A 14,301-nucleotide genomic window follows, 5' to 3' on the forward strand; every position below is an offset into this window, starting at 1 on the left:
ACACGGCTTACAGGGTTGGCTTACAGGGAGCTAAAATCAACAAAGGGGGTGGCTTTACATCAAGGAGTATTTCAGGCAGGACTTCACGGAGGGTTCCAATAAGAAATGGTGCACCTAACTTATTGTTCTTATTGGAACAAGCAGGTTGGTCTGGCCTCTGATTGATACATGACTAGATTTACCTCACTGCACCTTCTCTGTGAGTGACTGCAGTGTGACCTAGAGGAATGAGTCCCCTAGACGGGGGGCGGGGGAGGGGTTTGCAAATGAGTACAAAACAAATCTGGTCTATTTCTTGTTTTGATCCACTCCATCTATCTTTTACATCTTTGGCTGGCAGCAGATGGTGCAGAAGGACTGCATGCCATCCACACCTCATGGCTGCTCGGCAGAAGATGGTACAATAGGACTGCTAGCCATCCTCATCTCTTGCCTGCCCGGCAGAAGATGATGCAATAGGACTGTTAGTAATCCGTATCACCTGCCTGCTCACCATAAGATGGTTCAATAGGACTGACTGCAGGACTAAAGAGAATGACTTGATCAAGTCACTCCAAATTTAGTCCCTGCGCCCATGTCTGCCCAGGCGCTTCTGATCGACCTCACACAGGTGACCAGGAGCACCTCGGACATGACGATGACGGCTACCAGTCCTATTGCACCGTCTGCTGCCACAAGGCAATGGGTTGCTGCTTCTGTGTAGCAATGCAGTACCGCGTCTGCCAGCACCCAGGAGACATATGGTGACAGTGAGCTGAGCGGGCTCCATGCTTGCCGTGGTATGGCGTCTGCACAGGTAACTCAGGTAAAAAGGCGTGAAACGATTGTCTGCCGTTGCTTTCACGGAGGGGGGGAGGGAACGGGGGCCTGACTATATGTACCCAGAGCCACCCGCGACAAAGTTTTAGCCCCATCAGGCATTGGGATCTCAACCCAGAATTCCAATGGGCGGCGGAGACTGCGGGAACTGTGGGATAGCTACCCACAGTGCAACGCTCCGGAAGTCGACTCTAGCCTCGGTACTGTGGAAGCGCTCCGCCGAGTTAATGCACTTAATGCACTTAGAGCATTTTCTGTGGGGACACACACACTCGAATATATAAAACCGATTTCTAAAAAACCGACTTCTATAAATTCGACCTAATTCCGTAGTGTAGACATACCCTTGGAGTGGAAAAAGCTGCAAAGTGAAGTTGAGTGACTCAGGTCCCGAAGGATACATGAAGAGACACTTAATAGTATCCTACCTCTAGTAGGCACACAAACATATCAGACATTATTTCAGTAATCAGGTTTTTTCAGACATAAAACTAGTACAATTGTAGGTTAATTAGATTTAACTGTTCTGTGCAGCTAAGGCACATTTATCAAATTAAGAGATCTTGCCACTCATGGAAAACTTGTATCATGATTTGGCCCTGTGTGCTTAAATCATTAATAATTCAATGCCAGGTTAACACTCTGACTGTTCTGAGACCATTAGTTGAGACTATTAATAGTGAATCTATTACTCCTCTAGCCCAATGATGAAGTGTAATGGAGCCAGCTAATTACAGATGTCTGATCCTCATATATAAATCAAGGAAAGTGAGGGAAATTCAGTCACCTATGATAAGATTACAAGGTGGGGGGCACGAACAGATTCAGGAATATCTGAGACAGAAAAAAATCTTAATTAACATTAATTTATAGAGTTCCACAATTACACCAGTATACCTGAGGGTTTGCTTTTTCTGGGAGCTTGTGTTTCACACAGCTCAAATCTAGTGACTTTCAGTTTGAGTGCTGGAGTATGAAAATCCCTAAATCTCAGAGATACTAAATTGAAATGTCTGAATAGCACTTGGTTTTGCACTTGAACCACACAACCCACACACTACCCACGATTTCTACCATAGATGACTCATGACTCCCCATACTGGGGGGCAAAATCCAAAGGGGGGGACATGTGAACACCCCACATGTCTCCTCCCCCGCCCTGTACCCAGCCCGGGGCCACTGCACTCTCCCTGCCCATGTTACCTGAAGGGAGAGGGGGCTCTGTCCCTCTCCCACTGCACCTCCCCCTGGCATGTTTGGCTGCTGTCCCTGGCAGGTGGGCCCAAGCACTTAACCCCACATGCCTCATGTACATGTTGCCTCTGATTTCTATGGCAGTTTGCTGGAAGCTGGGTGCAGGGTAGTTGGAAAGATTTGTAAACCTTAGTGGATGTTTTGATGAGCCAGGTCCATGTTTAGAGGTCGTAATGGGATATGAAAACAGCCAGGTGTCTCACAGCTGGGGCTTTGCTGCAAACGTTTTTCCCAGCTCTAATTTTTAGTTCCTACGATGCATATGTTGGGCAAATCTATTTCTACAGGCTGTTTCAAACTATAGGATTTCAAACTTGTGGATTTCAGTGTGACAGAAGACAACATGCTACATTCAAAAACAATCTATTTCTGATCTCTTCTAAAGTCTACTGAATTCCCTTTTTTCTCATTTCTTTTCCAGCGCTCGGAGGTGCCAAATTTATCTCATTTGAAGAGCGCCAGTGGCACAGTGCCTGCTTTAACTGTGTGAAATGTTCCATTTCGCTGGTGGGACAAGGATTCCTCACCCAGCAAGATGACATCCTCTGTTGTGAATGCGGCTCTGCTGCATAGTTAGGGGGAGAGAGACGTCAGCCTTGCATGCTGTAACCAAGTACTTCCTTCCCTTGCGGTCAGGAATTCATTTAAAGGCCATTAAGAGTTATTTAGTCATTCAAGTTGCTTTCCAACAGCAGTTCAGTTCTATCACAGTGCTCAGCTGCTACATGCATGCCTTATATCTTGTAAAAAGATTTTTACACAGTTCTGGTTAAGAAAACCTTTCCAAAGAAATTTCTATATATATTTTAATGGAAATACAGTATGTTTGTCCTGGTAAAACAGTGCACTCTGCTGTTGGGAGCTTTAGAATTTGATATTACATAATCCAAGAATGACTATGAAAAATCTATATTTGGAAGACATAATAGATTACCTCAATGAAGAAAACTTATACTAGTAGTCTACTGATGCAGACGCTCAGGTGTAAAGTGGTGGTGGTGCATTCCACACTGGGCCACAATATTTAATCAGAACAATGTTCCACAGTATTAGAAAGTCATCAAACATTACATGTTAACCATGGCAAAAGAAGTAATAATATTTCTTTTATATTGTTGTGCAGATAGGAGTTCGATAGATATCTCTGGCATCTCATTACGTATGTCCTTTATTAGTTGCTACTTACGTTCTTCAAGTCTTAAGACACAAGTACACTTTCACAATTACACAATAACACAAGGTTCATAATATCGCAGCTAGGCCCGCAGTTCACTTCACTTTGTTCTTATATCTCGCTGACTGACTGGCAATGCCCCACCCCTTATATGCTCCCAAGGGCATGGCTGACAACATTCTAGGAGGTTCAAGGAAAATGTAGTTCTCCGAAAGTCTGGAAGGTTCCATGAGATTCTACAAAGGTCCAGAAGAGTCTAGAAGATTAGTGAATCCACATATGAAATACCTGAAACATTTTACTTCAAACATTCTATTTTTCCTTCTGTTTCTAAAAACAAAAACAGCACCCACCCAAGCCTGGTGCCCCCAAGCCTGGGTTGCCTGCACCTAAATCTGGCGCTGCCTACCACTGAGAGTTGGTTTATGCTCTGAAGCATCAAAGCCTATATCCGTTCTTAACAAACAAACAAATAAAAATCTGTTCCAAGACTAGTGATTTGCAGAGCTGAACTACAGCCCCTTTACCAAAATTAGCCAGTTTTAGTTAAACTTTTTTTTTGCTTCGTCAACTTTTCAGGACATAAATAAATAAATAAATAAAACTACACTTTAATCTGCCATCAAAATCAATTAGCTCCCTCAATCAGAGCGCTAATTTATAATTTACAACTAGCTAACGTCTTAAAACTGCAACTGCCTTGTCTGCACTAGGATTTTAGTACATATTAAACATACACCCTTTTTCCTAGTGTAGATATGGCTTGAGAGTCACCTTCGTGTCTGCCAAGCCACCTCTCTCTCCTCCTGAAACCCATTTTCCAGAAACCCAACCATCTTTCTCATCATGAATAGTTTCTCCTTGCTCTCACTTCTTTGAGCTGTGATCTAATATCTTTTCTTATGTGTTTGCCTTGTCTATATTAAGACTGTCAGTGCTTTAGAACAAGGAGCGTGTCCTACTCATTTTGTTAAGAGCCATGTACATTTACCAGCATTATAGCAAGGATTTTTAATATTATTTTCATTACAATCGATAGGCCAACAGAACAATGTAGGTTTGTTCCTATATCTCATTTATGTCACTTGGAGAGGATTTCATCTGCTTGCTGAGCTTTTAAAGTAAAAGTGTCTATATTAAAGGCCATCTAGATTAGTGTTACAAATGGTTCTTCCCTTTGTTGTTCCACGCTTTCAGGTAATTAAACTATCATTATACTGCGCCATTGAGAATGGTGCACTGAAATACTCAAGGGCAGGTTTTGTACCATTTACCACGCTCTTGATGTGTTTTAAAAAACATCTTACTCACATTAACTTCAGGAGCACGTGTGTCCTTTTAGGCACTGATCCAAAGTCTATTGCCATTAATAGGAGTCTTTTCTTTGACCTCAGTTGCAGTAAGATCTCATTCCCTTATTTAATTGAAAGTGGTAATTACATTAAGAAGACATAAAAAGAAAAGTACACTATATGAAAATAGGCCAGTGCCAAACTGCAATAGCATAAAATCTATGTGGATAATAACTAACCACAAGCTCTCTGTTTTCTAGTCAATAAAATATTGATTTGTTTGCTTAATGTGGTGTTGGTTTAGATTTTTAGTCTCTTCTGCTAGGAGAGCTTTTATCAAAGTTTATTTTCTGATTTGCTTCTGGCTTTACTCTAGCTGCTTGCCTTTCCTTTCTTTTCTCATAGATCAGATAGAGAATATTGATCAGAGTCAGGATACCATAAATAGAACTAGGTAGTGTAGCCTAAAAAAGGAATATAGCAATGGACATGTATGCAGAGAGATTCTAAAAATGTGCAATGACTGATTAGAAATTAGCTCACTGGTAAATGTCAACTGACCCCCAGAATCTTAAAATAAAAATTGACAAATCACCTGATGTGACCATTGCCACTGGATATGGGATCTGCACATTATTTAGTTATGTTAATTCACTTTGTGGGTGGGGAAGGGGGGGGACTCTAATGATGTGGTTTAGGCCCATCTATTCAACCCCGTCTGAACAATGCTCTTGTTCAACCGCAAATTGATGCAGGGTGAAATTCTATGGCATGAGATATGCAGAAAATCACACTAGATCAGTGGTTCTCAAACTGTGGGTCCCAAAGTGGGTCCCACTTTGTGTTTTAATGGGGTCGCTAGGGCTGGTGTTAGACTTGCTGGGCCCCGGGGCCAAAGCCAAAGCCCCACTGCCCAGAGCTGAAGCCGAAGCCAGAGAGCCTCAGCCCTGGGTGGCGAGGCTCAGGTTACAGGCCTCCTACCTGGGGTTATGTAGTAATTTTCGTTGTCAGAAGGGTGTCGCTATGCAATGAAGTTTGAGAACCCCTGCACTAGATTATCACAGTGGTCCCTCTTTTCTGGCCCGATCATCTGTGAAACCAAATTTCTGCCATGACTCCTCCAATATTTTTTTAGAAATGTAAGTTAAATTGTTTGACTATTTTTCACAGAATATACCATTGTCAAGTCTGAAGATCTGAATGCTTTCACATTACATACATGGATGCTAAGAAACAACAAACTAAACTACAACTACAATGAGGAGTCCTTGTGGCACCTTAGAGACTAACAAATTTATTTGGGCATAAGCTTTCGTGGGCTGGAACCCACTTCATCAGATGCATGGAGTGGAAAATACAGTAGCAGGTATAAATACACAGCCCATGAAAAGATAGGAGTTGCCTTTTCCCCACGGGGAAAAATTAGCAGGTGCTCTGCACCCACCAGCAGCCAAGCTCCCCCTCCTTGCCTCCTTCTCCCTCCCCAGCGTGCCGTGTTTCTGCTCCTCCCCTTCCCTCCCAGTGCTTCCAGCCTCACCCCACCCCCACCACCTAACAGCTGTTTGGCGGCACTTAGGACTTTCCAGGAGGGAGGAGGATGAGCGGGGACACGGCGCGCTCAGAGGAGGAGGCGAAGAAATGACGGGGCAGGGGGTGGGGACTAGGGAGAAGAGGGTAGAATAGGGGAAGGGCGAGGGCAGGGCCCACCGGGCAGAGGGGAAGTAGGCACCTATGATGTATTCTGATACACTATGCCCTGTTCACTTCAGTTCAGAAAACTTTATAGCTATAAGACAACCTAGCAGGGAAGGGGGGAAAAAATTTGGAGGGTGTACATTTTTCACTCCTTTTGGGATATATAAAGGTGGCTTGAAATAGATTAGATTTGTTGGTTTTGGTCTTTTTAAAGTATTTTTTTTCCCTTGCTTATTTTTTACGTTAGAAATTCTGATCACATCTATCGAGAACTCTGTGGGTAACTAGAGAAGTTAGTGGGATTATAAATTCATAAGAAACGTTCAGCAGAGTAATTGCAAAGTGGAGACTATTCAGACTATAAAACTTGGGGGGGAGGACTGTTGTAGGGTTTTTTTTTTAATTAGATTATGGACTGGGACTCAGGCTAGCTGGGCTTTGTTACCAGTTCTGCTACTGGCCTGCTGGGTGACTTTGGGCAAGTCACTGCCCTGCTCTGTGCCTCAGTTTCCCCACCTGTAAAATGGGGACCTCCTTTGTAAAGCACTTTGAGATCTACTGATGAAAAGCTCTAGATAAGAGCTATGTATTATTATGAACATCTATTTTGCCTAATGCCTAATAAACACTTAGGGTATTTTTGTTAACGATTGGCCATCCCTTCACATGAGGGATGAGCAGGCTCCCAAAAGTCCTCCAGCAAAACTAGGAAAAACAAGACTTGATCATTCTAGTGCTTCAAAAAATTAAAACTTTCAACCTTCTTGACACATCCTGGAATGGATGGAAAGGCATCACAAACATGAGATGAAGAGAGAGGGGCTTATTCTTATTTTTCACAATTAGTATTTTGGGTGTACAAGATTCATTTCTCCAGTGAAACCCTCACACTCACTGCCCACCCCCACGTCAGACTGGAAAAGCAGTGATAGCTCATGACAAACAAAACTGTATATGATTTAAATAGCATCTTTTAAACAAAATTTGGCATCCCATGTGCATGGAGAAGTATAGCTTTTAATTGTGCTTTTGATTATGCTGAGGCAAGACTTGGTCACAAGCATCTCATGACCTAGGTGAATGTTCATAAAGAAATGGGTGTAGGCTAGTAGTACTTCAACTTTAAGATCTGCTGGTGATGGCCTGATGTTGAGCCCTAGATTTGTAGCACCCAAGGGCATGTCTTCGTTGCAGAATTAACTCGGGTGTTGCCCCTAACCCAGCTCCCCTACACACACAAAACCCTCCAGCCTAGTGTATTTGTGTTCTATGTCTGGGCTAGCTGGCCTGCCCTGGGGTATAGGCTAAAGCCCCTGTGCTGAATTCACTCAGGTTGGTAACCCACCCCCTTTATAGAGAGGAGACAGACTAAACAACTCAAGTGTGACTAGCCCTGCAGTGCCTTCTCATTATTACCCCCAAGTGCCCAAAGGACAGAAGTTTTCCCACAAATCAATGGGAAGAATCATGGAGCGGCTCAACTTGCTGCAGCACAAGAAGCCTGGGATGTGCCCCCCTGAAGTCCTAGTGATATACATAGGTGAGTGCAGCACCTTTGGGGACCATAACTCTGAGATGGATTTATAGTGTGGCTGCTCACACCCGGGCTCGGCTAACCCAGGTGCTTAGTCCCTGATGCCAATCACCAAGGTTAACTCTGCAGTGAAGACATACCCCAAATATCTTTAAGCCATTGTTGGGGGAAGACCCTCACCTGACCACTCCAAGCCTCAAGGAATTCAGCCAGAATCTGGGCTTAGAATTCAGAAAAGCCACTGGAAATCAGCTGCTGTAAGTGTTCCCCCGTAACTCTCAGTCTGAGGAGGGTGAAGATGGAGTTGCTCCCTTCTCCCCAGCCTGGGAGAGATGGGCAAACGAAGAGCCATGGGGGTGCACTGGTGAGGTTGGGGAAGCAGAATCGATGGGTGAAAGGGAGCGGTGGCTGGAGAGGTTGGATAAGTGTGGGCAGGGGGGAGAACTGATGGGGAGTTGGAGACAAGACCTCCTGCAGCAGGGACCAAAATCAGCTTCATAAATTTGGGTATGTTGGTAATGCTAATTCACACAGTCTGTCTCTGGAGGAGGCGGAGATCAAAAGATAAAATGAAAACATAATATAATCTTTTTTAAATCCCATGACTTTGGGGCCAGTCTGATGAATTTCAGGGTCTGAGTGATTTTTTTAACCTTTGGGGTTGGCAGTACTGCTTACTACTTGAGAACACAATCTTCATTTATTTAAAAAAACAAAACAAAACAAAAACCACAAAGACAAAGCAAGAATTTAGTCAACCATTTTTCCAGGAAGGGTAACAGTCTTGGAGTAGTAAGCTCTAGCTAGCAATCCAGATGGCCATAAAAGGTTGTTAGTATGAGGAATAGTACTGACCTCAACAGATACCAAATGTGTAACCCAAACGATGGACCAGATTGTGCCCTGTGGGTTTCTGCGCACAGAGGACCTCTGCATGCTGATCTCTCTTTTCCAGCTCAAGAGGCAGGGTCAGCCAGCTCTATTTATGGACATAGAGATAAGGTTGCTTGGATGACCTTTATGCATTCCTACACTTCCAAAGGTTGGGGTTTCTTTAAGTTTGATCTTAACTCTTGAATTTCTGGGCTTTCTAATGATGGAGGTTTTGTTTGCTTTATTTTTTTTTTTAAATCACAACAGCCTTGTTTCTTATTTTAATCCTTAAATTACTGATCGGCAGTCTCAGCCTTACTGACTTTTTTTCCCCTGAGAATGTGTATTATTGAAGTGACAAGCTGCGTGAGGGAATATCTTTTATTGGACCAGCTTCTGTTGGGGAAAGACACAAGCTCTCGAGCTACCCAGAGCTCTTCTTCAGTTGCCCACCACTTCCTATTAGAAGACTCTCTTTTTTTTTTCAGTTGCTTATAACTTTGCCAAAATCTAACCACTGGGGCTGAAATTTCCCACGCTGAGTACCTGCCTCAGGCTGATGTGGGGGGAAATATTTCAGACAAAATGGTTCAGCACTTCTGAGAATGAGGCTACCACCAAAAATACAATGATTTATCTGTGTTAAAAAAAATTCTGGTGATTTTTTTTTTTTTTTTTTTTGGAAAAGCTCTTGTGCCCCGATGCTTTGGATCATGGACTTGAAATTTGCCAGGGGTTGGCCTTTGTGCCTTTTGCCATGCCTGTGAAAATCCATACAAATTTGGCCAAGTAATAAGCCTTTGAAAAGCAGCAGTGCACACAGGCTCAGTAGAGACTTAGGAAATTAGCTAAAATCTCCAAAGATTCCATGCACAGTGAGCATGCTTGAACCTTCCACAGCTCCTATTGTTGACTTGACTGCACATGTGCCATCCCCACAAAGCAAGTGAGCATGCTGCAACCCAGGGCTATGGGATGAGCACTGTCCCTGTAATGGCTGCTCCAGGCTCTGCACCAGAATTGACATCAGGGAGCCTGTCTCTCCCGGACTCTTAGCAACTCTTTCTGCTGATGCCTAGGCAGCACAGAGAAAGAAGCCATCTGCTTCAAATTCAGAGAGAACAAAAGGCTGACTCAGAGAAGACAACCTTGTGCATACTCATTGTGATGCAGTCTTCAGTTACACAATCACATACTGTGTTTTCCACAGGACCCCTGGCTTATTCAGTGCAGTGGATGGACCTGCTCTGGGGATGAATCAGGGTTGTGTCGTGAAGGAGGCTGTTGTCTGTGGGTCCCCTGTCTTGTTTGTTCCAGAGGTGGGAAGGCATGTACCTATTGCACACACTGGGAGGCATGGGTTGAAAGATGTGCAGTGAATGAGGCAGGGGATTGCAGAAAGAGAGGGGCTGCTCTCATGACTATGGCAGCTGACTGCTTCGCTGGAGAACTAGATTATATCTCTGGCTCTGCCACGGAGGCCCAAATCCTCCAAGGTATTTCGGCATCTAATTCCCACTGAAATGTTTTGAGTGCTTGACTTTGCAGCCTTAGTAATGTTCTTTAAACATGATTAGTTGGTTGTAACTGAAGAGGGTGATCAGGTCCCTTTAAGGGCTCAGGGCCAGCCAATCCTGTTCCATGACATGGCCCCTTTAAGGGAATAGGTGTTTAAGAGAGCAGCAGACCAAGCTGGAGGATGGTGCTCTGTGTAAAGCAGGGAGCTAACTCCTGAACAGGATAAAATCTAGCAGTTAGTTTCTTTTTTTTTTTTTTTTTTTTTTTTTTTTGGTCGTGTCTTCGTACTGCTTCCCACCACATCAGGCCCATGTGATTTCTGGATCGTTGCACTCCACCACAGGTCACTAAAAGAGCAATTGCGCTCAAGCAACTGCATCGCAGCCAGATGCTTCTCGCTTTGAGGAACTCTGCCACAATCCCAGGCAATAAGGCCAGCGATGTAGTCCCACTTGAGCATCACGTCTCTAGACTGGTCAATTCCAACGTGGACTTGATTGAGGCAGTGCCATATAGTCCAGGGCTGATCGGCACTGGGTGTCAGTGCTTGACTGAGGGGAGCCAGAGAGCACAGGCTACAGAGTCATTCTCGACTCCTGTTTGCCATAGCTGAACCCTAGTCTGTTTGGGTGACAATATTGGAGGTTTAAAGGTGACAAGAAAACTTCATCGTGCCTTCAGCTAACTCAACATTTGTATTATATCACATAGCGGACGGATCTGTGCATTGCCTTGAGTGCTTGACTCTACTAGCAACTTCCTGGCATATAGCAGGAGAAGTAATATTTAAGGCATCCTGTAAGATAGCAGCAGGCGGTGTTAAGTACATGGTCTACCTTCTTTGAGTGAGGAGATTGTGCCCTCACCGCACAGATGTATTCAGCAAAGGAGTAGCCAGTGCTGTTGCTCACAGAGTGGCTGGATCTACACCCCACTTTGATGTAACCAGCTTGCTGAGAATGTTTCATATCCTAACCTTGGCTTTAGCTACTTCAGGATGCAAACAAGTTATGGGGGGAACTAAAAGGGAACTGAGGATGGCACACCTGCAATGCCACAAAAAGGAGTGCTCCAAGGATGGCAATCTGCCACAGTAACTCTGTGTGTGTGTGTGCACATGTGTATTAAAATTCTGCCTCCTGCCTCAGTCCATATTTAGGTATAACTGCCAAACTTTTCAAAAGGGGAAATAATTTAAAGGATTTACATTAGCTATCCAGTCACTTTGCTAAGGAACAAAGTGATGAGGAGCTAAGTGGCCCTGTGATACATTTGTATTCTGTTTTGAATATACATCTGGTATATTCTATCAATTACCCACTAGATGGCACAAAACTGCTGCTGTCCAAGTGGTAAACAATGCAAAAATATGTTTTCTTCTTCCATTAAGTAACTGCAATGTTGCAAACCTGATACTGACAAGAAAACTTCATACAAACTTGCAGATGTGCAAATCAACATAGCTCTGACTTCAACAAAGCTACACAGATTTACACCAGTGGAGGATATAACCGGTCACTTTAATTTACTACAAACTGGCATCTTTGACTATTCAGTTATGTATGTAGAAATGTATTAACCCTCAGATGAATTGCCCAGATTTACACATTAGCAAAGTTGTGCTTAGAAACTAGGCTAATAGGTGTGTGACAGGGTGAACTCACCCCACACTGGAGGGAGAAGGGTTAACGCATCACAGTGAGTAGAGGAAGCCATGCCCCCACCTCCCCAATGGGTACACTCCAAGTGTAGCAGCAGTATAAGAGGGAGCAGCCCGGCTCAGTCTGGGCTGACCACCGGAGAGGTAGGATGCTCCTTGCTGGTTCCTGCCTAGGAACCACTGGAGCCTCGGATCATGGAAGCCAGAGGCGCCGAGACCCACACGGACACCCAGCTACCTGTGGACACCCCAGGGAAGTCCAAGCTACAGGAAATTGCACCAGCCAAAGAACCCAGAGCCCCCCAAAGATGCACAGATCACAGACTGGAGTGGCAAGGTAGGAAGTAGCCCGGGGAGGACAAGCCATTGTCCCGCGGCCGGTCAGCGTGTTGTGGACGAATCCCCACTGACTCAGTGGTGGACTCACTTGCCACTGCAAGGGCTCTGGGCTGGGACCCAGTGGAGCAGGGAAGGCCCGGGTCCCCCTACCTGGCCGACCCCTCGGGTGTGGCCAATACCTCCCCCCAGCCCCCCCCCCCCCCCCAAGCGGCTGCTTGACCATACAGCCCTGCTCAGAGGGCAACTTTGACTCTGGCCGTTAGGCCGTACAGCCCCACCCAGAGGATGACTTTATTGCTCTGTCTGCTAGGCCATACAGCTGTGCCCAGAAGGTGACCCTATTAGCTCTGGCTGCTAGGCCATACAGCCCCATCCGGAGTGTGACTTTATGGATTCTAGCCACTGGGCCATACAGCCATGCCCGGAGGGGTATCTCCATTGATGCTGGCAGCTAGGTCATACAGCCATGCCCAGAAAGTGACCCTATTGGTTCCAACTGCTAGGCCATACAGCTCCTCCTGGAGTGTGACTTTATGGACTCTGGTTGCTAGGCCATACAGCCCAGAGGTGTATCTCTATCAACTCGGGCTGCTAGACCTGGCTGCCGGTGAACCCAGTGGATCATTAATGACTCTGGACGCTATCCCTTACTGCCCTGTAGATGCAGGGTATCTTTATTGACTCTGGCCACTAGGCCTTACTGCCCAGCAAACCCCGGGATACCCATATGGACTCTGACCATATGGACTAGGCCTTACTGCCCAGCAGAGAGGGCTATCCACCAGATGTGGGTCACGTGACCCTATTGCCATGTGGAGCAAGGAGATTCCATAGACTGGCCAGTAGGCCTTAAAGCCCTGTGGATCAGGGCATCTCTATGGACTCCTGCCCTTAGGTCTCACGGCCAGCTTGAAGACTGAGGGCAGCTTGAAGGATGGGGTGAACTCACCCTGCACTGGATGGCAGTCTCCCCCACCCCATCACAGGATGCTAAAGAAAATCCTAAATTAGAGCCTGATTCTGCCACCCATACTCACATTGAATAGGACCATATTGCTTGAGTAGTCCCACTGACTTCAAAAGAACTATTTCCTGAGTCTGGAGCTACTCAGCATAAGTTAGATTTGGCCCACTAACTTTGGGACCATTGACCTTTTACGGTAGGTTTGGTGGAAATATATAGTTGTGATACTGTTCTTTGTGCCTAGCTAATTGATTTTGTATTACTGAAAATAGAGTGAAGTCACTTTGTACAGTGGTGCAAAACAGTGGTCAATGGTGGAAATTCAACAATGACACCAGGCTGATTGCAAGCCCAAAGAAATACTGTTAAAACTGAAAAATAAATAAATCTGCAACCGTGAGCCTCAGAGCCCAGGTCAGCTGATTCAGGTGCATGATACAGGGTTAAAAATAGCAGTGTAGATGTTCCTTCTTGGGCTCTGAAATTCAGCGAGAGGGGTGAGTCTCAGAGCCCAAGTTTGGGGTTTGTCAGGCAATGTGGCGAGTTGTTTGGCAGAACCCAGATTGAAATTCAGAAGTTCACTGAACAAATCATTGTGATATAAATGTAGCATTAATAGCCATATTATAGCTATAACTGCTCTGCGCTGTTCCTACCCTGTTTGTCTCTTGCTCAGGGATGGGCAGGAAGGAAGTTGCTGGTGCCCTTAAAAGGATGCAGGTTACTTTTCTCCTTGCTGACCAGAGAGGCTAATCAGGTGCAAGTTGGAAGGATGGAACAAAGACCCTGCTCCTCCCTTCAGCTCTTTCCGCCCACTTGTTTGCAGTGAGGAGCATCCAGCAAACAGAGACTGGTGCTCCACACTGAATATAAGATCTAGACCAAGCCAGGTCTAGGTAAGGGATTTGCTCCCTTTTATTACCATGCTCAGGTGAGTAAGACAAAGACATAGTGTAGCCCTTCATGAACAGCCACAGAACAGCATTGGCATTGTTCTCATCAATGATCTGGCCCAGAGCACAACTCAGACTGTACTTTGACCAGCCAGCCAATGTAATTCTAGCATACCTTAAATGTAGTAGGGAACCTGCAACATCATACTGAACGTGAGGAAGAAATACACACACTTGCCACTGACACAGCATCCCTATTTCAGAGATTGCTTTACATATAGAGTGA

The 14,301-nt window shown here is 45.0% G+C and overlaps 2 protein-coding genes across 4 annotated transcripts in view; one reads left to right on the forward strand and one right to left on the reverse strand.

Annotated features, from left to right (window-relative positions):
- The window catches only part of FHL5 (four and a half LIM domains 5), a 46,136-nt gene extending 41,309 nt beyond the window's left edge, over positions 1 to 4,827 (forward strand). For all 3 annotated transcript variants that reach the window (XM_073336795.2, XM_073336797.2, XM_073336794.2), the window contains exon 6: positions 2,495 to 4,827. In XM_073336795.2, the coding sequence (XP_073192896.1) occupies positions 2,495 to 2,646 (152 nt within the window). In that variant the 3' untranslated portion in view covers positions 2,647 to 4,827. The remainder of the gene's footprint in view (positions 1 to 2,494) is intronic.
- GPR63 (G protein-coupled receptor 63) overlaps positions 1 to 14,301 on the reverse strand; it is a 213,488-nt gene that overhangs the window by 73,101 nt on the left and 126,086 nt on the right. The window lies entirely within an intron of this gene.

This window comes from Lepidochelys kempii, chromosome 3 (genome assembly GCF_965140285.1).
Source record: "Lepidochelys kempii isolate rLepKem1 chromosome 3, rLepKem1.hap1, whole genome shotgun sequence".
NCBI classification, from domain to species: domain Eukaryota; kingdom Metazoa; phylum Chordata; order Testudines; family Cheloniidae; genus Lepidochelys; species Lepidochelys kempii.